Here is a 23898-nt window from a genome sequence, read left to right as displayed (position 1 = left end):
GCATCTGTGCTTTGGGCCTCGCCAAGAACGAAGAGACGTGGGTCTCGCTGAAATTGGGCCCCTTCACGTTCCCCTGTGCCCCTGGGGGCTTGGTCCACACTCCAGCATCTCGAGGATATTGACGGACAACCAGGCCATGCCCCAGCTAGTCTCCCAGGCTCAGATCCCCTTAACGTGTGAAACTAATCGCAGTCTCGTGGAAGTGTAAACTGGGTCCCTCCCTCAGCTTTCTCGCTGTGGAACCATTTAGACCGTTTTCCAATAGAGGCACTGCTGGCAACACCCAGAGCTTGACACCCTGGTACTCTTAAAAGTTGCCTCCTCATGGAGTTTCAGCAGAAACCAGGAAGGAGGCTCTATCCTTTAGGTGGGGTCATCGTTTTCCAGCAGTGATTCAGAATATGGGTTCCCAGGGTTTGGACCCACAGCCAATGGGACAAGTACTGCTCAGGCCTCTCTTAAGACATGGCTTCCCCGGCCCACTGAACTGGGCCCAAGGTTGAGTCTGCAAATATCTAGCAACGATAACAACAGACATCGTGCTAAGCATTTGGTAGGCATCATCTCATTTAACCTCATCACAATTTTATGAAGAGGGTGTTATTATTGTGTCCATTTTACAGATGAACAAACTGACTCAGGTTAAGTCACTTGCCCAAGGCACACAGCTAATAAGGGGCAGAGCTTAGCATCCAAGCCCAAGCCTTTCCAACTCTGGGATTTGAACCCCAGAGGGTTGACTTTGGAGTGCTACTTGCAGCCTCTAGCCTCTATTATCTCTACCAAGGCCAGTGTTTCCTCTATGCATTTGTCCCACATATGTTTACTGAGCACCTACCAGGTGCCTGGCGCCATGCCGAGCCTTGTGTGCCCCGTTTGCTGCAAGCGGTTCTGGAGCAGGAGGCACATAAACTGACAGAGCACTGGGGATTCAGCTCAGCATGGTGAGGACACACAGGGGCCCCTGCCCTCACCTGGAGACAGGTCATAATACTCACTCACATCTATTGACCACGTGCCTGGATCTGTGCTAAACCCTTTCTATGCCTGTTTCGTTGGAATTCGGCAGTAAATCTATGCAATCACCCAACTCACGTGGTGATTTTGATACTTCAGGGAAATGCACATGTTAAATGTTTGGCAATAATTGGAGATATGCAAATGGTTACTAATATCATTTTTGGTTATGAAATATTCCAAAAACTCAGAAAAGGACAGAGAATAATATAATGCAGTTTTTCCCCTAAACTATTAGGTTGTGGAGTCAACTTAGATTGCAGGCAAGCATTGTTGAATAGACTAGAATAGGATAGAATGAAACTATCAGATGTATCAGAGATGGTAAGAGCCATGAGTATGAACGTTATTCATGAAAGTTATTTCAGGCCTGTGAGCGTGTGTGTGTGCGCGTGTTCTGCGTGTATAAATATCTTTCTTACTATAGATCATGGTCAAAAATATTTAAAAGTCACTGATATAATGAATACTCATGTATTTGCTATTCAGATTTAACAACTATTAATATTTTGCCATATTTGCTTCAGATGGTTTGACAAGAAATACATGTCGTAGATAGAATGAAAATGAAGCCCTGTTGGCACACCTCTCTCTGCTCTTCTTCCCTCATCTTTCCTGAAGCCAGTGAACGTGACTTTGATCAATTATTGCCCCGATTTGGTCCAGCCCCTCCTGGGGGAGCCAGGCTGAGGCCAGCCCACCCCAGGACCAGCTGAAAGAATGTCTCAGCCAGGAAGGGAGGCTTACTGATCACGCCCACTCCTCAAATTCTATTCACAGGTCCTGCATGCTTGCAAATGTTTAGAGAAACAATTTAAACATGACAAGGGGTCCTGATAAGTACATTTCGCTGTTGACATAAGAGCCTAGAAATATGTAAACACACATCGTAAGGCTGCACAAGGGCCGAGGGGTCTGGGACTCACACTCAGGAGCTGTGTCTCTGACATTCCACTGCCTCTTATCCTCAGAAATGAGGAAACTGAGTCCTGAGGGGAGGGATTGGTCCTGCCCAGATCCTGCCAGTGCAGACAGCAGGAATGTCGGGACAAGGAAGGAAGGAAGAAAGAAAGAGGAGGGAGGGAGAGACAGAGAGAAGGAAGGATGGATGGAAGGAAGGAAAGGAGGGAGGGAGGGAGGGAGGAATTATTTCCTTCTGGACACGCATCCCCAGAGGGTGCATGCCTTCCCTGCACGCTGTATAAGGAGCCCCCTGCCCTATCCCTATCACCCTGCTCGATTCACTTCACAGCACCTCTCCCCTGATGAACTGTACAATCATTTGCATATTTTCCATCTCCGCCCAGTAGACGTGAGACCCTGATCAGCGTGTTCACAGGCCGTTTTCCCAGGCCGGGCACACAGGTGGCCCTGGATGCAGGGTGTGTTTATCAGTACAGAAATGTACAGAAGGCATTCCTATGTCGAATGACTGAGTCAGTGAATGAAAGTGAAGTTAGCTCTCGGACCAACACCGACGGCACGCTGGCGGAGGCTGCGGCCCAGTAAAGCGTTCAGGCAGTGTGTGACCTGTTACCAGACTGCAACACAGGTTCACGTTCATTGATCATTTATTAAGGGCCCGGCACCATTTTAAGTGCTTCGCATGTATTAACCCTTTGTCCTCACCACAACCCTATGTGGAGGGCATTCCCAATGAGTCTATTTTCAAGTGGGGCAGAAAGGCACAGAGAGGTACAGCCACTTGTTTAACATCACACAGCTGGAACAAGGCAGAGCTGGGATTCAAAGCCGGGTAGTCTGGCTCCAGCGCCCTTGTGCTTCACGCCGTATTGCACTGCTACCCAGAGAGAAAATTCTAGAGCAAGGGTTTGAGGGATACTGACTCAGTCCTTTCAGCCTCTGACTGGGGAATTTTCATACCCTTTCCTTTTTTTTTTTTTTTAAGCAATTTGAGGAAAGTCAAGGTCGGACCAGTAGCAAAACAGCCTTTTACCAGGCGCTGCAGAACTCGCTGGGCGGCGAGGAGGCAGATGCAGGCGTCCTGGCTGCTGCCACGTGGTACTACTCCCTGGAGCACTCCGCAGACGACTACGCCTCCTTCTCCCGCGCCCTGGAGAACGCCACCCGGTGCGCGCCAGAGGGCGGGTCCTGATGCTGCGCGGGCCCGGGGTGCTCGGATCATGCACGGGGACTGAGGGCCTTGTGTTTGCACTTTCCTCTGCATCATTCGTTCAGTGCACGGCAGGGGCGACTCCCCGCCGGTGGCAGAAATGAGCGGTGACCCCAAGCTTCCCTCAGCAGCGCTCGCGGCACCAGAGGAAGTAGACAGAGTGCTTGCAGGGGTGCCTGTTGTCTGCCCTGCTGCTCAGCAAATGCTGATGGGGAGCCTGCCGCGCCTGGCCCAGCAGAGGGGCCGCCACGTCCTCTAACCCAGCGGCCTCCACCTGGGCTGCCCCGCTGAGCCCCGTGGGAACTTTCAAAGTGCGCTGATGCACAGGCCCCGTGAGCGTCAGTATTTTGACTCTACAGTGCAGCCAAGCTCACCTGGCACATGAGAAACGGAGGCCTAGAAGGGAAGGTTTTGTGCTTGTGTCACACCCAGGGCAGGAGTAGACCAGGGCCCCTGATGCCCATGCGCCCCTTTCCCCGAGGCGCCGTTTCTGAGCTCACTGCTTATGTGTCTATTGCTCAAGGTGGTTGCTTCAAGCTTCCTTCCCTCGGGAAAATCTGCCCCAACCCCCACCCCAAAAGCGGTTAATGGGTGCCCCACCCACCGCAGGCTCTGCGGTCCCCAGAATGTCCCTTTCTCCCAGCACCGTCCCCACCCCCACTGCATTTGTCAGGACCAGCTGTCTCCCAGTCAATGGGGGGCTCACTGGGGCCAGGAACTGTGTTTCTATGAGTGCATAGCAGGTGCAAAAGAAATGAGTTTTGAATTGAATCAGGAAATAGCTGGGGTTCCAGTTCTCTCTGCCTGCAGAGCCCCTGGGGATGAGACCATAGTGGGGACTCCAGCTCTCATGTCACCTCCGAGCCTCTCACGGGCCCCTCGACGTGTTCTGTTTCTGTGGCAGGGCTCCCCCTCTGAGTGGGAAGAGTATGGTCGGGCGGTTTCTGCATGTGTAACTTCTCTCCTCTCCTGCGGGAGGTCCACACTGGCCTTTCCTCTTTGTCCCCGGGGACAGAGCCCATGCTGGGCTCAGAGGCCTCTGCTGAACTTGACTCTGTGGGGAAGGGACGGACCGAAGGGTGTTTGGACCCACAGCCCTGCTTGATCTTTCCACCCAGGAGTCGGTGGTTTCCAATTGGAGGGTCATTAGTTCAGAATAGAACTTTGTACCACCAGCTGGGACCTTGGGGGCCAGAAAGGCCTTAATTTTCCCTCTAGCAGAGAGCTCAGCTTTAAACCAAACAGCCAACAGCTGTTCCTGGAGGCCGTCGCCAAGACTGGATCCTAAGAACCCACAGATGTCCATGTCCTGGACGCTGAGAGGCTCATAACCAAGTCGGGACGGGCTCAGATCTGTGTTGAAGAAAGAGCTCAGGGCTAGAGTTCAGAAAACCTACGTTCTTGCCCCAACTTTGCTTTTAACTGGCTTTGAGGGCAATCTGTGCACTGGAGCAAGAACTGAGGCCTGAGGGAAGGTGGGTAACCAAGGAGGGCTTCATTGAGGAGGCGGACTCCAGTCCTCCCTTAGCTCAGGCCCTCATTCTCTCCTGGCCAGACTCAAGCAGTGGCCTCCTCAGGCCTCCCTGCCTCCAATCTCCTCAGCAATTCCCCTCCACAAGGCTGCCAGTGTATGACCCTCTCCCGTAGCTCTGATCCCATCCCTGTCCTTCTCGCTTCTCCTCAGGGACCGTGAGATGAGGCACGGCTGCCTTCATCTGCCCTTCCAAACACCCACAACTGGCCCCACCTTACATTAGAGTCTTTCCTATAAAGACTTGAGCTGCCCTACAGACTCCAGAGGTCACCACAGTCAGCAGAAAAGGGGGTGGCAACCCTCCACATTGGTGAACCTTCATGGGTGTTATCAGACTTGGTCGTTACAAAATCTCTTCGGGGTAGGGCCCGCGGGCCCCATGTCTCGGCTTAGGAGATGGAGCATCAAGGAGATGACTCTGCTGAGTGGGATTCAAAACCTGGGGGGCCCAAGGCTAACCGAGGCCTGCCTGATTCTAGCCAGGCCTGTCTGCCTCTTCAGCCCACAGCTTGTGCACTGCCTCGCGCAGGACCCCACGCTGTAAGCTCGTGCCTCTGAAATGTACTCACGTCACCCCCAAAGGGAGAGTGAATGTGAAACTCTGGGAATCTAACACGCGATTCTAACCGCCCCATTACTGGCATTTTGGCCTGGACCTTTCCTTGCTGCGGGGGCTGTCCTGTGCATTGTAGGATGTTTAGCAGCATCCCTGGTCCATACCTGCTAGATACCAGTAAAACCTTTCCACCTCCAGCTGTGACAACCAAAACTGTCCCCCACACATTGCCAAATGTTCCCTGGGGGGTGGGGGCATCCCGGTTGAGAGCCACTGGTCTCAGGTACCATAAGCATGAAACTTCCTTGAGGTCTCCGTCTTCTTTTAGCCTGCACAATTAATTTATGTTCTGCTCCATAGTATATTATATTTCTTTTACTATAAAATATTTTGCTCCAAAGCTTTAAGGAAAGTTGATGCTCTGGGAAGATGCTTGGCCCGTGGGACTCTTGACCCTCAGATGCGTCCCCATGGGCAGAAGTGTGCCGTCACGGCTGTCTCTAAACCAGACTGGACCCCTGTGCCCCTGGCTCTTCCATCGAGCCAGCAGTGGAGCCAGCTGTGGCGAGAGGGGCGGGGAATGTGAGGAGGGTGTGCAGAGGGGCTTGGTGGCTGAGGGACCCCTGCCTAGGAGAAGCCTTTCCCCGGCAGAGTTGTCCATCATGCTATGCGTAACTAGACTCCCTCCTCTGTGCTCCTTTCCCCAGGGACTACTTCATCACCTGCCCCGTGATCGACATGGCCAGCCACTGGGCGAGGAGGGCCTGGGGAAACGTCTTCATGTACCATGCTCCCAAAAGCTATGGCCACAGCAGGTAAGGTGGCCATGTGGCCACAGAGATTGCTGGCAAACAAAAGGAGTCTGGCATGGGTCCCTGTGGCTTCTGTGATCCACAGGGAAGCAGGGAAAAGAGAGCAGGACCAGGTACTAGTCCCAGCTCAATGACATGGGACACGTCAGTTAACCTTCCTAAGCCTCAGTTTTATCATCTGAAGAGTGGGTGTAACAGTAACAGCCGCTTTATCTCCCAGTCTTGTAGGCACGGCTAAAACAAAAGGTATAGAAAGCAGTTTGGAATTGCAACACTATCTATAAATGGATTGACCGGGCTTGGGGGAGGAGTCTTCTTCGTTAATCCTACATGTTTATGCCTCTAAACAGTGAGCACTTAGTTTAAGGAATGACTTTCCAAAGTATAAAAGGGTTTTTTTTGGCGACAAAAGGAAAGTTTTGTTTAATTCTAATTTAGATACCCTTCTTAGTTCCAGAATAGGTTCAATGTGCCTTATAATAAAAATGTTAGGTGCAATAAAATCATCAAAATGGAAAAGAGAATTAAGAGATCCAAGCAGAAGAAAAGCGACAGTTAAGGGAAGGAGCAGCCTGTGGGCACAGGTGTAGCCCGCGTCTCCCGGAAGCCGAGGAAAAGGTTTAAAAATAAGGAAGAAAAGAACAAAGCTTTGGTTTTTGTAGCTCCAGCAGGTAAACAAAGGAGGCGGAGAAGCTAAGTGGCAGGGGACAAATTTGGTCTTGGCCAGTAGGAGAATGAGTCAACGAAGGTGTCTGGCGCGTGGAGTCCAGGGCGTTGCGGGGAGGACTGTGGGCCACGGGTCTGTGTCTTCACGACCTTACAGGCCTGGTCATCCACTCGTCTTGGAAAACCCCAGACATCTTCCCAGCTGGGCCGGTAACTTCCCACACGATCTGATGTGGTTCCCGTCAATCTCATCAGATTAGCCACCTCACTTCCGGGTTCCTTTGGGAGAATCTCACACCCCACCAAGCGCAAAAGAGGGGTGCTGTCCTTGCGCTCAGCCAGCAGCATCCACAAGTAGCAGAATGTCAGGGGTCGGGTCTCCAGAGGAGGCCAGAGTATGGCTGCTTCATCTCGTATGAGAGTGGAAGCCAGACCTGCCCTACGGAGCAAGGACACCCATCACCCACGTCCATGGTCTGTTTTATGGGCAACGGGGAGATGGGGTATAAGAACGCCAACTTGAGAGCTGGAGGTCCAGCCCCACCACTCACCAGCTGTGCAATCTCGGGCAGGCTCCTTCGCCTCCCTGAGCCTCAATATCCTCATCTACAAAATGAGGCTAATAGTTTCCTTTCACAGGACTGGTGTTAATAACATCTCAGACATAAACCATCCAGCTCATAACAGGACTCTAACCTGTGTTGCCTTGTAACATCATCAAGGGAATTCTTACAAATATACATAACTTCTCATTTACAGTTGGCTACGTCCCCATAGTAGGCTGAGTAATGTCCACTTAAAGATACCGGGTCCTTAATGATGTACACCTGAAATTTATACAATGCTATAAACCAATATTACTGCAATAATAAATAAATAAATTTAAATTTAAAATGCCAAAAAAAAAAGATACTGTGTCCTAACACCTGGAACCTGTAAACGTTACCCTATAAGGAAAAAGGGGCTTTGCAGATGTGGTTAAATTAAGGATCTTGACCTGGGAAAATTATCCTGGATTATCCCGGGGGGCCCTAAATGCAATCACAAGTGTACTTATAAGAGAGGCAGGCGGAGAGTTGACATACATAGAAGACGGGGAGGCACGTGACCAGGGAGGCAGAGATTGGAGTGATGCGTAAGCCAAGAAACACCAGCGGAGAAGCCGCCAGAGTTGAAAGAGCAGAGACTGCCTTCTCCCCCAGAGCCCCCAGAGGGAGCATGGCCCTGCCGATGCCTTGATTTTGGCCTGGTGAAACCAATCTTGGGCTTCTGGCCTCCAGAACTGTGAGACAGTAAATTTCTATTATTTTAAGCCATGAAGTTTATGGTAATTTGTTACAGCAGCTACAGGAAACTAATACAGTCCTAGGACATTCTAGCTTCCCTAAGCACCCATTATTTACCTGGTTTCCCCAAATAGATCATCCAATTTGTATAGCACGTCACAAAAACTTCCAGAATTCTGTGAGGTCGGCAGGGTTGACATGGTTATCTCTATTTTGCAGATGAAGAGTCTGAGGTTCAAGGAGTTCCACATGATTTCCCCAAGGACAGGCAGCAGTTAAGTATAGAGCAGCAACCTACCCATAGCTTCCCTGAGCCCCAGAACTCTCTTTCCAGTCTCTCTGCTTAGAATTATTTGTAATTTCAACCTGATCCACTTCCTAGATTTAAGCTACTGTCTCCAGGTTGTGGGAAAGAAAATAAATACCACGCTAAACTTCTGGTCAGAAGGCACCAGGGAGAGGAGGGATGAGGAAGAGAGCTGATGGTTTGGCTGTAGGTGAAAGGAGCCCTCGAAATCCAGAGGCCACCGGCGCACGGCCAGGGGGGCCAGACCTGGGGAGTCAGTTGTGGAATAAGCCTGGGTAGCATCTCCCTAATGTCAGGGCTCTAGGAATTCACGCCCAGTGCACGAGTTCTTCCCTCTGGTTCTCTGCCTTCCTCCCTTCTAAGGCAGAGATGTAACAAAAGGAGTGATACTCCTGCAGCATGACCATCAAGAGTCTTAAAATGTGCACGCACCTTTGGACTCCAGAATTTACGGTGGCAGAAAAATACGAAAGGCACCTCTCCATGAGGACAAAAACAGTCAAAGCAAAACCAAACGAGAGGGTCCGTATGATTCCAGCCCGAATCAATAACACTGTCACCCCACCTGTATTGGTTTCCTAGGGCAGCCTTAAGGAGGTACCACAAACTAGGTGGTTTAGAACCACAGAAACGTATTGTCTCGTGGTGCTGGAGGCCAGAAGTCCAGAATCAAGGTGTCAGCAGGGCCGTGCTCCCTCTGGAGGCTCCGGGGAGGATCTGTTCCAGGCCTCTCTCCTAGCTCCTGGTAACCCTCAGGCATTTCTTGGCTTGTAGATGCTGTCTTCCCCCTGTGTGTGTGTCCAAATGTCTCTTTTTGTAAGAACACCAGTCATATTGGATCAAGGCCCACTCTAATATCCTCATTTTAACTTGGTTGTCTCTGCAAAGACCTGTTTCCAAAGAAGGTCATGTGCTGAGGTCCTGGAGGTTAGGACTCCACCATATCTTTTGAGGGGGACACAATTCAACCCACAGCACCACCCTTTTCTCTAAAATAACTGAGCCCTGCTGGGGAGGCTCCTGAGTGGGTAAGGCCCAAAGCGGTCTGATTCAGACCTGGGATCTGGCTGATTCTCAGAGGAACGATCCTTGAACAGAATCTGAATCGCATCCTCAGTCTCCCACGGTCAGTCTGGGTTTCTCTGTTGCTGAACAGCATCCTCAGTGCCCCTCTGGGGATGCACAGACAGGGCTCCACTGGGCTGACCCGGGAACCTCCCTTGGGAGGAAGCCACGCTCGTGCCTCAGAGCCTCAGAGTGCCTCCTGGGTCTACAGTCACGGCCCCTCCAGGCCCAGTGACCCTCCAGGCATGGAAGGGACATAGTAGGTGCTCGGGAAATCATGCTGAAGGACAGGAGCTCATCCAACTGCCTCATTTGACAGGTGGGGAGCGGGTCCTTTCCTCTAGTTTACAGGCTCCTGGGGGCTCAGTTTTGTCATCTGCAAAATGGGAGTAGGGAGGTAGGAAAGCACTGATTCTTCACTGGGCTCTGCAGATCCCTGGACCCAGGGCGCCTGTGGGGCAGGGAGCCCGATGGAGGGTCTGAGCCTCCCAGCCCCTTTCGCTCCATCTCATACCCGAGCTTCGAGTAAAATTTCAAGGTTATGCAGTTTAGAGAGGTATGAAAACCACTAGGCTCAGTGACCGTTAAGGCGCCTTCTAACTCTCAGATTCTGTCATTTTTGGAAGAAAGAGATGCTTAGAGCCACTGGAACATTTTACAGGCAGAGATGTGGCTTCGTGTATAGAGGCAGCAAGTGTCCTGGTGAGAGCAGGGACCCTGGGCTGACTGCCTTGGTTAGAAACCCGTCTTGAATTTTATTAGCTCGGTGACCCATGACGAGTCACTTCACCTCCTCAGTGACTCAGTTTCTTCCCCTGAAAAATGGGGATAAAAATAATAGTGACTACTTCAGAGAGTTGTTGGGATAATTAATGCATACCCAGAAGAGGGCCTGGCCAACAGTGAGTGCTGAGTGCCCATTAGAAGGCGACCTGACAACCTCTGTGTCTGTGTCCTCTCTCCCCACCGTGATCACAGTGTGGAGCCGTCTTCATAGCAGGTACTTGAATCAACCCATGTAATTGTTGGCAAGTTTATCTTTTCTGCGTGAAAAGACATCTCTCTCTCTGCCCTGAAGCTGTCACACTTCTCATTTATTTCTGGCTCAAATCTGCAGACTTAAAATATATGTGTGTGCCTTCCATTCTCCGCCATCTGTCTTGTACCTCCGTTTCCGGGAACGTGCATTAGCTTTCCTGGTACAGCTAGTGGACAAAACACAGTACGTTAGCACTTGCTTACACACCGTTGTTAGCTGATCACAGCATAGCGTGATCACAGCATAGGTCCTCTAACTGCTCACCTAGATTATAGATGAGCTCTTCATCCCTGACACTGATGGCTCCCCTCTGGAGCAAAGAAGAGGGGTGGTCGATGGGGGAGGAGGCTAACTAAACCCTATAGTGTGAGAAGAAGGTTCAATTTTAAGATTCAGATTCAAAGAATCACGGAATATGTAAAATGATTTCATCCAACTCCTTCATGTTATAGATAAAGAAACAAGCCTAGAGAGGTGAGGGGATTATGTCCCAGTCCCAGAGCCAGTAAGTGGCAGTCTGGACCCAAACCCTGTCTCCTGCCCTTTCTCCAGTTTTCTTTCAATTGCACCCATTTCATTCCAAAGCCTCTGAGTGTCTGCCATGGCTAAGTCCACTTACTGGCTGTGTGACCTTGGGCAAGTGGCTTAACCTCTCTGAGCCTCCATGTATCCTCATCTAGACATGGGGAGAGTAATAATACCCATCCCCTGGGGTTGCTGGAAGGGTTCAGAAGGACAGCACCTGCATCTGGAGTGTGTGTGTGTGTGTGTGTGTGTGTGTCTGTGCACACAATACCTGGCATGCCATTCTTTGATTACCAAGGCGATTGACACGAGGACAAAACTTACCAGCTTTCTTTTGCTCAGCTCTGCTTGGTGGGGAGGTTTTTCCACCATGGTTCCTGTCTATAGCCCTCTGTTTCTGGAAGAGGGATTTTCCGTGACTGTAATCCAGGGTTTCTCAACTTGGGCACTATTGACATTTCGGGCTGGATAATTATTTGCTGTGGGGGACTGTCCTGTGCCTTGTAGGGTGTTTAGCAGCACCCCTGGCCTCCACCCACTCAATGCCAGAAGCACCTCCATAATTGTGATAACCAAGAATGTCTTCAGAATTCCCAACATCCTCTGGGGGACAAAATTGCCCTCTGCTGAGAACCACGGCTGGAATCCATTAAAACGGGGCTAATTACTAACAGCAGCTGAAGGGAAGCGGCGACCCCTTTCCCAGTCCTTATCCTGGATCAATGCAGGACCCCTCCCCTCCAGATGCTGCCCCTGTTCACGCCAGGCGGGGCCCTGGCCTGCTGTCCCCTCCAAGTCTGAGGCCCTGGACATTCTCGCACATGCCCCCTCTGGCGTGCCCAGGTGTCTCTGTAGGCGTCTCTCCCGCACCCGCCAGGACTCTTCCCTCCCTGCCAGCCAACTCCCATGGCCATCTTGTTGACTCTCAGTGAGGTCCTTCTCTCTAACCAGCCCCTTCCAAAGGACACCCCGGCCCAAGTGTCTTCTCAGGAGGAGCCCTCGTTGTATTCTCTGCAACCCGCGGGCAGAGGATTCCCAGACTCTGTGGCCGGCCCAGGTTTGGGGGCCCCTCCCCACAACCCTCATCTGGGAGTCAGGTCCCAGCAAGTGTGGCAGGGAGCACAGATTCATTCTCTGACATCACCTGTCCTTGGAGGGCTCTAAACCTGCCTCCGTCCCTCACTGTGTGCCTCTGGCAGTGACAACCTCTCTAAGCTGCGGTTTCCTCGTTCCTGTGATGGAGCTAATAATAGTACTGACGTGACTGGAGGAGTGTGTTGGGATTAAGTAAGGCGATGTGTGCAAATTGCCCAGCTATCCGCCTGGCATCACATTGGCGCTCGTCAGGCAACTGCTAGCACTGCTCTGTGTACTCTGCTGGAGGAACCCCCCTCGGAGATGAGCAGGTCCTAGGGAGAAACAACCACAAATCAAGTGGTTTCTGGGTACCAGCCACTCCAGAGGGCATAAGGAGGCCCTTCATCCTAAGATTCCTGGGGGTGGGGCCAGTGCAGAGTTTCCGTAGAAATTCACTGCGGAGCTGTGTAGGGGCTATCGTGCTTGAATTGTGTGCTGGGTTCACATCCTTGTCCCAAAATCTTTGGTCCCCAGAGTCCTGAGATGTCGTTCTCGTATTTCGATGGGGCAGAAGACATTTCAGAGAGAGGCGACTTGACTCATCTTTGGATGGGGTGGGGTAGGATTCCATACCTACCAGGGCTGCATGTAGGATGCTGGACCATCCTTTAATCTGGGGAGAAGCAGCTCGGCTGGTGGAAGAACCCCCCCCGTGAGGTTAATTCCATCTCTTCCACTCATTAGCTGCCTGCATTTGAGCAAGTTCCTCCACCTCAACTTCCTCGCCTATAAAATGGGTACACTTACAACCACTTCGTGGCGTGAAGATTCAAGTCCATGTATGTTAAACACCTGGCACATTGTTGACTTGAATATTGGAGTTATTTTCCTTTTAGGGAAAATAAGAGTCTGAGAAGAAAAAGATTCAAAATGACTAAAGAGGCCGTAATGTTCCTCCTTTATAAGTTGTCCCAACCCTGGAAAACAAAGCCATAAATTCTAGACTCAAGACATTTTGTACACCACTGCATTTGCATTCTAGACACTTCTGTGCATTCCAGGGGCCTTTAACATTCCAGATTCAAAATATTATCTTTTTGAATTATCTTTCTAGTTGACTGTCTTGGTGAGTTTGTTGGAATCAGCAAACCAAAGAAAATATTAAGCGGCTGGATTCTTGAATTAGGTCCATAGGCCTGGCTACTCCTGTGTGATTAACACAATTCTTTCCCAGTAAAGATGGGAATAAATCATTTTCTGAAACTGACTGTTTCAACCTCATGATATAAAAGGGCTTGTACTATATGTTCTTTTCAACACTGATTCAATAAATATTTACCTACTGCCTTCCGTGCCCCAGATCCCTTTCTAGGTCCTAGAGAGAGAGCAGTCAGCAAGACAGAGAAGGGCTGCCTTCTTGAGATTAACACTATAGTCAGGGCTGATGAGTGTCTAGGGATAGGGTGCAAAGAACAGACAATACACATATAATAAGCAGAGTAAGTTCAGATAACTTCCCTAGGAAGGAGAAAGGGAAAAGGCTTGGCACGTTTGAGGATAAATAAGAAGGCCTGGGAGCCAGAGTCTATTGAAGAGGAGGAGATTGGTTGGAGATGTGGGGAAAAAAGACAGGGTCTTGTAGTTTACATAGGAGTTTTTAAGCTGTGGCAGGCAAAGAGATAATATTTTATCTGAGTATGATGGAAAGGCATCAGAGATTTTTAAGAAGACATGTATATAGAATGCACATTGATCTTTTCTTTCACACTCAAAACACAGTTCACTAAAAACCAGGTTTTTAAAAATAGAACATAAAATAGAAACTCTGTTATCCAATGTGATGATTAGTTAGTTAATTATAAAAGTTAATTAAAATGGAAACTCATGAAAAATGAATAAGATAGGTACAGTCATGCTTAATGGGGATACATTCTGAGAAATGCATATTAGGTGATTCTGTCGTTGTGTAAACATCAAAGGGTGTACTGAAGGGGAACAAAATTTGCCATCTCAAATATGTCTCTTTAATATGAGGATTATTTCAGGCTTTGTGTGTGTGTGTGTGTGTGTGTGTGTGTGTGAGGAAGATTAGCCCTGAGCTAACATCTGCCAATCCTCCTCATTTTTTTTTTTTTTTTTTTGCTGAGGAAGACCGGCCCTGGGCTGACATCCCTGCCCATCTTCCTCCACTTTATATGGGACGCCGCCACAGCATGGCTTGCCAAGCGGTGCGTCAGTGCGCGTCCGGGATCCAAACCAGCGAACCTCGGGCCACCACAGCGGAGCGCACACACTTAACCACTTGTGCCACCGGGCCGGCCCCGAGGCTGACTATTTTTAAGAAACAAAAGAGTCAGCAAGTTTTTCTTGTTACATCCCCCTTAACTGCCTAAAAGAATTCAGCTAAAAAAAGCTGTCCCAGGAAGCGAGCTATCACCTTAGCGTAACCCAAACTAGGTGGTTGACCGGGAGGAACCTAGAAAAGCCTGTCTGTTGGGCTCCCCTCTGGGTTCTTCTGTTTCTGTGTGGCCAAACACTTGTTTTCCAAACATTGCTCCTTTTCACCTGTGAATTGCCTTCCTTCCCTTTGAAGTCCCTGACTCTCCCCAACCCCAACATCTTCCTTTGTCTTTAGCTGAGGATGGTATTTAACGTGAGGGCTTTGACCATTTTGGTGAGTTACTTGGTTTTCCTGGGTTTCTCCCACATGTACATGTTATTAAACTTTTGTCTGTTTTTCTCCTGTTACTCTGTCTCATGTCCATTTAATTCTTAGACCAGCCAGAAGAACCTAGAGGGTAGAGGAAAGTTTCTTCCTCCCCTACAATACTTACACAAACCTAGATGGTAGAAACTACTACACACTTGGGTTTATGGTACTGTCTTATGGGACCACCGTTGTATATGTGGTTCATCGCTGATCGAAACCTCCTTATGCAGCACCTGACTGCATATACCTCAAACCTTTTATTTTAACTTTAAGCATATAAATGTGCATTCACTTCCCAGTCTTTCAGTGCAGGGTCAAAGCTTGTATAGAGAAATGCTGTCTGGAGTTCTCCCTTTGAATTTCTGGCAAAACCATAGACATAATGTGTGGTCTGTGATTTCCAGTTTTGGTTTCTTGAAAGTGGGGCATCAACATGATATATAATGAACTCAGTTAAGCTCTGTATTGCAATGACAAATACAACCAAAGTAAACAAGGCGAACACAGTTGGCTCTTGGTAAACACATAACTTCCTGATGAGAACAGATGCGTTGGGCCAGGAAAGTTCAGCCTTGTCTGAGCAACAGTTGTTATACCTCATGTAGGGAATAAAACGTCCAGGTTAATCCAGCAAGTCAGTTGAAAGCTTTGGCTGTACTGCCAAACAATATATCATCCAGCTGGGCTTTAGGGAATTATGGAAATATTGCAAGTATTTCATTCGGGCCCGGGGATGGGATTGTATTGTTTAAAGTAAAGTGAGGAGTTCATTTTTAAAGGATTGCATAGCGAATCCTTTTGTAAAACACAAGCCGTTTCTAAAGCATATAATTACTTCTAGATTAATTCGTAGGAAGAAGCTGAGCTTTTGCAGATTAGATTTGCCCAACGAGAAACATACGTATAGGCTTCTATTTGTAAGTTATTAACAAGTTCTCAATCCTCTAAAAAAAGCCTGGTAAGCAGCAAGACTTTCATTCCTCCTTGTCCCTAACTTCCTTTGGAGGAAGTTATCTAGAGATGCCGGCTAGAGATAAGAAAGGGAGTATATTTTATGGGGATGAGGTCAACAAACTTCCTCCCGCTGACAGAACAACAGGGATAGAAATCTCTGGAACCACAGGCTCTCAAATCAATCAGTCAGATGGGCTGGAGCAATGGGCCTTTCCCCCAGCACAAGCCTCTTCAATCCATCATCAGTAAAAGAACAACCTCCATAATGCAAAAATGTGGCTTCCTTATGTCAAGAAAGATCCTACCCACTCCCTCTCCTCACCTAGAGGGGAGCCTGGCTCAGCCCACCTTCCCAGCTCAGGTCATTGTGTCAGCATGGCCAAGAGTCAGGTGCATTCCTCTGGGGACACCATTTGCTCCCTAATTAGCACCGAATGTCCATCAATGGTGGCGCCCTCATACCCGCAGCAGAGCTTGAGTCCGGCGCTTGTGCAATGAATAATCTCTGAAATGTGGCTTTCGGCTTTGACTTGCTGGAATGCAGGCTCAACTTCTCTGCAAATCCACCCCAGCAGGATTTCAGACGAGTAGGGTGGCTGAGAGGTAAGGCTGCGTGACATTATGTTAAAAGAACCAACCTTCTGTCTTTCCTGGACAATCGGGGGACCCTGTGATTTCCCGGTTCTAGTCTTTCTCCCCACAGCACTCCAGTGACGGTTCTAAAAGAAAGGCAGCTTGCTGACTTAGACACCACAAATGTCCACCAGCCCTTTGGGATGTGGCCGTCATTTCCTCTGGTCTCAGTTCTCACACCATTCACGGAACCGGAGCCTAAAGGACCTTGGCGAGCATGCAATTTAGTGATTCCCAAACTTGTGATTTTCCTGGACCAGGAAAAACTCCAATTTCATTTCAACATGAAGCACTTCTCAGTATAATATGTGAGGCCCGGAGCAGTGGGGACTCTGTTACCTGTCCTGTCAGCTCCCCATTCTCCCCCACTCCCTCTAAGCCCAGCCACACCTCCCTGTCCGTTCTCCACACAGAGCCCAGAACCCACTCCATGACTTCACGCGCTGCGAGTCTCGGCCCGAGTGCCCCTCCCAGCCTGCCCCTCAAGCTGAACCCCGACTCACCTGTCAAGGCACAAGTCAACAGGGATTTCTTCTCCCTGACTTCCCACAACATCCTCTCTGTTTCCTTGGCTGAAACAAGTGGTTTCTCTTCTCTCTCTTCTTATGGCTCTTTGTAAATAATTCTATCATTTGATAGCTATCATCTGTCTGTCTGTCTGTCTGTCTGTATGTCATACAACTCACACCCTTTTATTTTTTAAATGCTGGCTTCTCTGCATTTCCTGTTAGACCGTGAGCTCTGAGACAGAATGGCTGGCCTGTTCCTCCTTTATCTCCAGCACCTATTCAGAGCTCGACACACAGTAGGCTTTCAGCACATGTGGCTCACGGACGGTCTTGTCCTGACAGCCCATGTTGCGCCATCGTCCTCACTGAATATATTCACATCCTGAAACTGAAGCACACGCTCAGCCACCCCCGAGCTGTGTGGCCGGTCAGTTCTTCCCACACTCTGGCTACATGTAACATCACCAACATCAGCAACAGTACCTCTTCCTTGGATGGTGGTTTGTCATTTTAGAAGACTTTCCATCCACCATCTGTCTATGAGCATCCAATGATACCACGCAGGAGACTAAACAAGATGAACAGACCTATTTTACAGATAGAAAACTGAGGCTCAGAGAGTCAGTGGTGGAAGTGGGGTTTGAGCTGAGCTCACCCGGCTTGGGCAGGGAGCTTTCCCAGACCCCACATCCATGTGTGACACTGGGAAGACCCACACCTGGTCTGAGATAGGGCGAGTAACTGTCACATTAGGCAAGGTTTGCCTGGAGTATCATTACTAAAGACAGCAAATGACAACTAAAAGCTAAATGAAACCAGCGTGACCATATACCGACGCGACTGCCGCAGGTTCGAGTGTATGGTTTGTCAGTGATCAAACCAGCACAGAGCAAAGAAACCAAATCAATATGCATGAATAGTGTGCCCCCAAACTTCGAGCACTGGCCACTCAGCTAACAGCTTTCTCCTTTTACCTCATCAGGCCCTGGAGCCTTCTTCCACGTCTCCCTCCATTGACACTGAATCCGAATCCCCTCTCCTTCCTCCAGACGATCCTGGTCTCTCAGCCTGGGTCCAGACTCACCGAGGGCTTGCTCCTCTGATCCCAAATGCCCTCTCCCAAGGCTCCCACTCTCTGCCCCTCCTCCACGTGTCTGCTTTACACTGCCCGAAATAACTCCAGCCTCCTGATAAAGATCAGCCCTGCTAAGGAAAAAACAAAGTAGAAGTCCTCATACACAACAGGCTCTCAAATGAAACATCAGATGGGCTGGAAGGCCAGGCCTTTCCCCAAAAGCAGTGCTCTGCAGCCTCCTGGGGTCACAGACAGTGGTGGCCTGGAGCCAGCTTGCACCAGTTCACAAGGGCCAGTTGTGCACGTCTTTTCCCAGCTCTGTATTCCATGATGTCACTTTAGTAGTTTGAAATTGTCTGTGGTGGGATGACCTATACCACGGAAATTGGCAAAAGCCAGTTGTTGAACATTTATCGGCACGTCATTGGCACAGATCATAGAGAATGTGATGAGAGCTAGGAAGGCTTTCCCAAGAAAGATGTGTGTGTACAATGTCACACCATTTCACGTATAATTTCAGGGAAATCATGGTCCTCTGAAACCCTATAATGGAACCTCAAGGTTAAAGACCCCCTTTCTTAGGCCTTCACATGTTTCTCACAGGGATAAAGGAAAAAGGAACTGACATATGAGCCAAAAACTGGGCAAAAGATTTGAAATATTTTGTTTCTAAACCTCATTCAATATTTGGAAGCATGATCATGTCACAATTTTACAGATGAGGATGCTCAGGCCCAGAAAGGTTATGTATCTTGTTCAAGACTTCACAGATATTGCGTGATTGAGCTGGGATTTGAACTCCGTTCATTGTACCATTTGGATTGTAGCTTTCCTTGGAAGAAACAATAGACAAGGTCACTGTGGTGGACAGAGTAGTGGCCCCTCAAAATATCCATGTCGTAATCCCCCAAACCTGTGAGTGTGTTTCCTTACATGGCAGAGGGATTTGGCAGACGTGATCAAGGTTAAGGACCTTGAGGGTGGGAGATTATCCAGGACTCTCCAGGTGGGCCCAACAGAATGACGTTTAAGTCCTTCAGTGTGGAAGAGAGAGGCAGAGGAGCGTGTCAGACTCACTGTTGGTGGCTTTGAGGTTAGGGGACCATGACTGTGGCTTCTATGAGCTGGGAATGGCCTTCAGTTTACAGCCAGTGAGAAAACAGGAACCTGGGTCCTCCTCCTCAAGGAAGTCAACTCTGTCACAGCCCCCCAGTGAACAAGAAACAGATTCTCCTGCAGAGCCTCTAGAAGGAATGAAGCTTGCTGACACCACTGAGACCTGTGCTGGACCTTTGAATTCCAGAAACTGTGAGATAGTACATTTGTGTTGTTTTAAGCCACTCAGTTTGTGGTAATTTCTTAAGGCAGCAATAGAAAACAAACACAGCCACTTTCTCTGAAGGGCCACCTGAGAAACAGGCCATTTCCCCTTCCACCACACTGTGGGGGAGGGAGCAGGCCCTGATGGGGCAGCAGAGGGGAGAGGGCCCCTCTGAATGCCAGGCTTCCCTGGTTCCTCTGCAGCAGGCACAGAAGAGGAGTAGCCATTGAGGGTGTGCAGACCGCAACAAGACCAGTGATGGCGTTGGTGGACGGAGCCCAGGCAATGAGGCAAGGAGGCAGCGGCCTAGGAATCGCAGACCTAGGCCTCAGTCCTAGCATCGCCACTTAAGAAAATGGCGTCTTTGAGCCTAGGTTTCCTCCAGCGTAAAAACTCTACGAATTACTCCCATCACATCTACTCACGGGGTCCTTGAGACAATAGGGGTGAAAGTGATTCGTAAACTACCAAGCGTGGGTATCTGTGAGAGGTGATTTTTATTGCCCTTGTCACAACTTCTATCTTCCTGGGGTTTTTTGCTTTATGTTCCTTTTTCCTTTGTGGATCTTAAAACATCCTTAAGAGGTCGATTCATTAATACTTTCTAGTGGTCCTCAGCACCCTGCCCACAGGGAGAGTAGGCACAGAACGGAATTTGGGGCCTGGGAGACTCAGCTTCGAATCCTGGCTCTCTGTGTCTGGGGCTCGTGGCTTCGTCTTTCTGAGCCTTGGGTCATCGCCTGGAAAATATGCGGATGACGACGGCCACTTCCTGGCTGTCCTGGATGTTGCTGATCAAAGCCCTCCCACGGTTCCTGGCACATGGTGGTGCTCAGGAGATGGTAACTGTAAACAGGCGCTGAGCATTGCTGGCTGCGGACAGGCCAACTGGGCAACCACAGAATCTGGGCTCTCATCTGAGCTCGACCACAGATGCTTCTGGCATTGGACAAGGAACTGAGCGCTTCAGGTCCCAGGATCCTGTAAATGTTGATGACTCTGCCACTTCTGGCTCTCCTCTCAGGAGTGAAGGAAAACTTAAACCCACTCTGAGAGGGTCCAGGGTACCTGGCAATAGTTGCAAAGAGACACCACACTCTGTTATTCTTCCTAACTGAATGCTGTTAGTCCTGTCGCCTCACACGGTCTCCTCTCCCTTCTGTGAAGCCTTCCAGTGTGGGGCCCAATATTGACACATAATAACCATAATCATAATGATACTCAGCCATTGTGAAAACACTTGTTTTAAATAGCTTCCACGTGCCATGGCTGGTTGGTCTGATATTTCATGATGAGGAAACCAAACCAGAGAGAAGTCAAATGACTCACCCAGAGTCGTGTAATAGTGACGGGTCTGAGTCCCCGCTGAGTGACTCAGCCGCATGTCCACCCTTCTGTGCCCTGCTGCCAGTCACATGTACACCTGGGGATAATTCTTATGGTCATAGTGGGAAGCCTGGCTCTTGAGCCCCTCAGAAGTCCCTAGGCTAAGCTAGGTGCCTAGGCATCTGGCCCCAGTCCCATTCCTGTTCTGTCACCACACTTCCCAGCCTGAGTGGAGGAAGGACAACAGGATGGTGACTTCTTGGCTTGAAGTGTTCGCTTTCACGGCCTTGAGCTCCAGGATCCCCTTACCCAGTCTCTGGGGTAACCACAGTGAATCATTCTGAGTCAGAGCCAGAGCCACGGTCTCTGGTCACAAGGCAGTGCACATTGCTTTGTACTAACTTAGCCTCTGTACAGATGTCCTTTATCCAGGAGCCATGTATCTGAGCCCTTTCCCAGGATGTCTGTCCATCGGGTGCATCTTCCCCTTATACCAGCACCGATGAGAATTGCTGGTGACCCCCGGGCATAGATGCTGCTTAAGGACGGTCAATTATGTCAGGAGGTGGAATGACGGATGAGAAAAGACTGGGCCACACTGCACCTACCTGTTAGGTACCTACTATGTGCCCCTCTTATTTAGATCTTCACAACAACCCTGTGAAGTAGGTATTTATATACTCATTCCATAGATGACAAGGCAGGGAATCAGGGAGGTCAAGTAACTTGCTAGAGGTCACTCAGTTTGACAGTGGAGGAGCCAAGACCCAGGTATGGCAGCCCCTGGGCCCCCGTGCCTTTTGTTAGCGTCATGCTTCCTAGAGACGTTCCTGATCCGCCTCTGCTGTTCAACTTGCTGTGTATCTCTCAGTAAGTCAGAAAACCTCTCTGGACTTTGTTTTCCCATAAAATTGGCTCTCACGATAAGTCACGGTCAATGACAAGGTCAGAGAGCACAGTCTCCACACAAGACCACCCTCACTTCTGACACCAAGTGCATATTCAGGGGGATCCCAAAACCACCCTCAGGTTTGATCATTACCTAGAAAGACTCACAGACCTCACTGAAAGCTGCTGTGCTCACGGTTATGGTTGTTACAGGGAAAGGACCTGATTAAAATCTGCCAAAGGAAGGGCAGCACAGCGCAGAGCCCAGGAGGCTTCCCAACGTGAAGCTCTGTCGTCCTCTCCTCATAGGGTCAGGAGGGGCCGCTCTCTTGGTGTTCACGTGCAACAACAGTGTCATGCACTGCTTAACGACAGGGATGCATTCTGAGAAATGCACCCTTAGGCAATTTCATCATTGTGCGAACATCACAGAGTGTGCTTACACAAACCCAGATGGTATAGCCTACTACACACCTAGGCTATATGGCACTAATCTTATGGGACCACTGTCACAGATGCGGTCCGTCGTTGACCGAAATATTATGCAGTGCATGACTGTACCCAGCGTAGTGCCAACCAGGGAGGCTCCCCCAAGCTTGGTGTTCAGAGGTTTTATTGGAGCTCTGTTACATGTGCATGATTGATTGGTTGGTTGGTTGATTGTCCCTGTGGTTAATCTCAGTCTCCAGGTCTACTGATACCGTGTGACCCAAAGCCCCCTCCCCAAGTCACATGGTTGGCCTTTCTGGCATGGCCAGCCTCCATGCTAAGACTGTCAGGTGTGGCCACATCTACCAGAAGATCCAGTGTGGCCAGCCTGTGCCTTAAACAGAGACATTCCTATCAGGAATGACATAGATTAGCACCAGCCACCGAGAGCAAAGGCCAGACTTCTTTTTGGGAAAAGCCAAATTCTTTACTATACAGCTGTAAAGTCCCTTCCAGCTTTTCCTCTCTAACACTGTCCCAGTGTCCTCTCCCACGACCCATGTACCGCTGGGCTGGTCTCCCCAGTACCAGCTCCAGCTCAGTCCATTCAAACCACTCATCTGGCTTCCAAATCTTTATCTCCTCCTGCCTGCTGCTCAGATATTTAATTCAGTCATAGCATGTATTTATTTACCAGCAACTATGTGCCAGGCACTGTACTAGAGTTGGCTACGTGAATAAACATCAACTTTGAAGAGTTGCGAGAGTGCGAGTCATATATGAACAAGAGCTAGCACAGAGAAGGGGCTCAAAATACAGGCTATTTTGAACAAACAAATGTTTGATTGATATTGATACCATGGTTGGAATATGGTCAAAAAAACATTCTGTTGGAAACTTGCTTAAGGTGTTTCAAGAGAGTTAAGTGCTCAGCATTGGGTTCGCTTTGACCAGCAGAAGTGCCTTGGATCTGTGGCAACTAAATGAAGCCCTAAACAAGAATCCTAAACATGATATGAAGAGGGGAGAGTCTTCGTTTGGGAAGGGATATTGGTTTTTGGCTCATTTGGTTTTTCCAGCAGTTTATTGTTCCTTTAACTCTTGCTTTTTCTTCTTTCCATGTGTTTTCTCAGCCTGGAATTGCTGGCAGACGTTCAGTATGCCTTTGGGCTTCCCTTCCACCCTGCCTACGAGGGACAGTTTACCCTGGAAGAGAAAAGCTTGTCACTGAAGATCATGCAGTACTTTTCCAACTTTATCCGGTCTGGGTGAGTGGACCACGCACGTGTGCCTGAGTGCTGTTGCTGTGCTTCCCCTCCCTCAGTCTGAACGCAAAGGCTACGTTTTCCATCGATGGACTCACCCTTTCCTCCTTAGATGTTGCAGTCACATGCCACTGGTCTCACTGTCTCAGTGTTCCTCTTCTAGCGAAACTACATTTGTGTAGATTCATCTTAGTGAAGAAGAGTTCCAATCATAGCCCTCCTTGTTCAACCACATTTGATGCTCCACACCAGGGTTTCTCAACCTCAGCACTGTTGACACTGGGGCTGGATGAGTCTTTGTGGCAGAGGCTGTCCTGGGCGTTACAGGGTGTTTAGCAGCATGTCTGACCTCTACCCACTAGATGCTGGTAGCACCTCGCCCCCATCCCAGCTGTGAGAACTGAAAATATCTCAGACATTGCCAAATGTCCCCTGGAAGGCAAAATCACTCCAAGTTGAGAACCACTGTCTTAGATGATCAGGTTAAATGAAAACGCTCACACTCTTCATCATCTGTTTCTAGTCTCCGCTGCACCTCTCTTCCAGCCCAGTCAGCATACACACTGTTCCCACTTCCAAAACTGGTTCCTGCTGTTCCTTCCACCCTGTAGTTTACCTGGCTCCCTTTATCACTTTGCCAGACATGCTTAGTCACCCCCCTGGAAAGGTAAAATGTCAGAAGGTCACGGTTCAACTATAAGCTATCGACAGTCTGAAATATAAAACCTAGCCATAATTAAAAGCAGGATATAATAGAACTTCATACAATT

General features: G+C 49.3%; 1 protein-coding gene across 2 annotated transcripts in view; it reads left to right on the top strand.

Annotated features, from left to right (window-relative positions):
• The window catches only part of TG (thyroglobulin), a 262905-nt gene that overhangs the window by 236795 nt on the left and 2212 nt on the right, over positions 1 to 23898 (top strand). For both annotated transcript variants that reach the window (XM_087447433.1, XM_087447432.1), the window contains 3 exons: positions 2927 to 3108; positions 5949 to 6056; positions 22997 to 23131. In XM_087447433.1, the coding sequence (XP_087303559.1) occupies positions 2927 to 3108; positions 5949 to 6056; positions 22997 to 23131 (425 nt within the window). The remainder of the gene's footprint in view (positions 1 to 2926; positions 3109 to 5948; positions 6057 to 22996; positions 23132 to 23898) is intronic.

Source organism: Ceratotherium simum, chromosome 23, assembly GCF_057802395.1.
Source record: "Ceratotherium simum simum isolate JZ-2026a chromosome 23, ASM5780239v1, whole genome shotgun sequence".
NCBI lineage: Eukaryota > Metazoa > Chordata > Mammalia > Perissodactyla > Rhinocerotidae > Ceratotherium > Ceratotherium simum.
The sequence above is the reverse complement of the archived record's forward strand: the minus strand, read 5'-3'. Positions and strand labels throughout refer to the sequence as shown.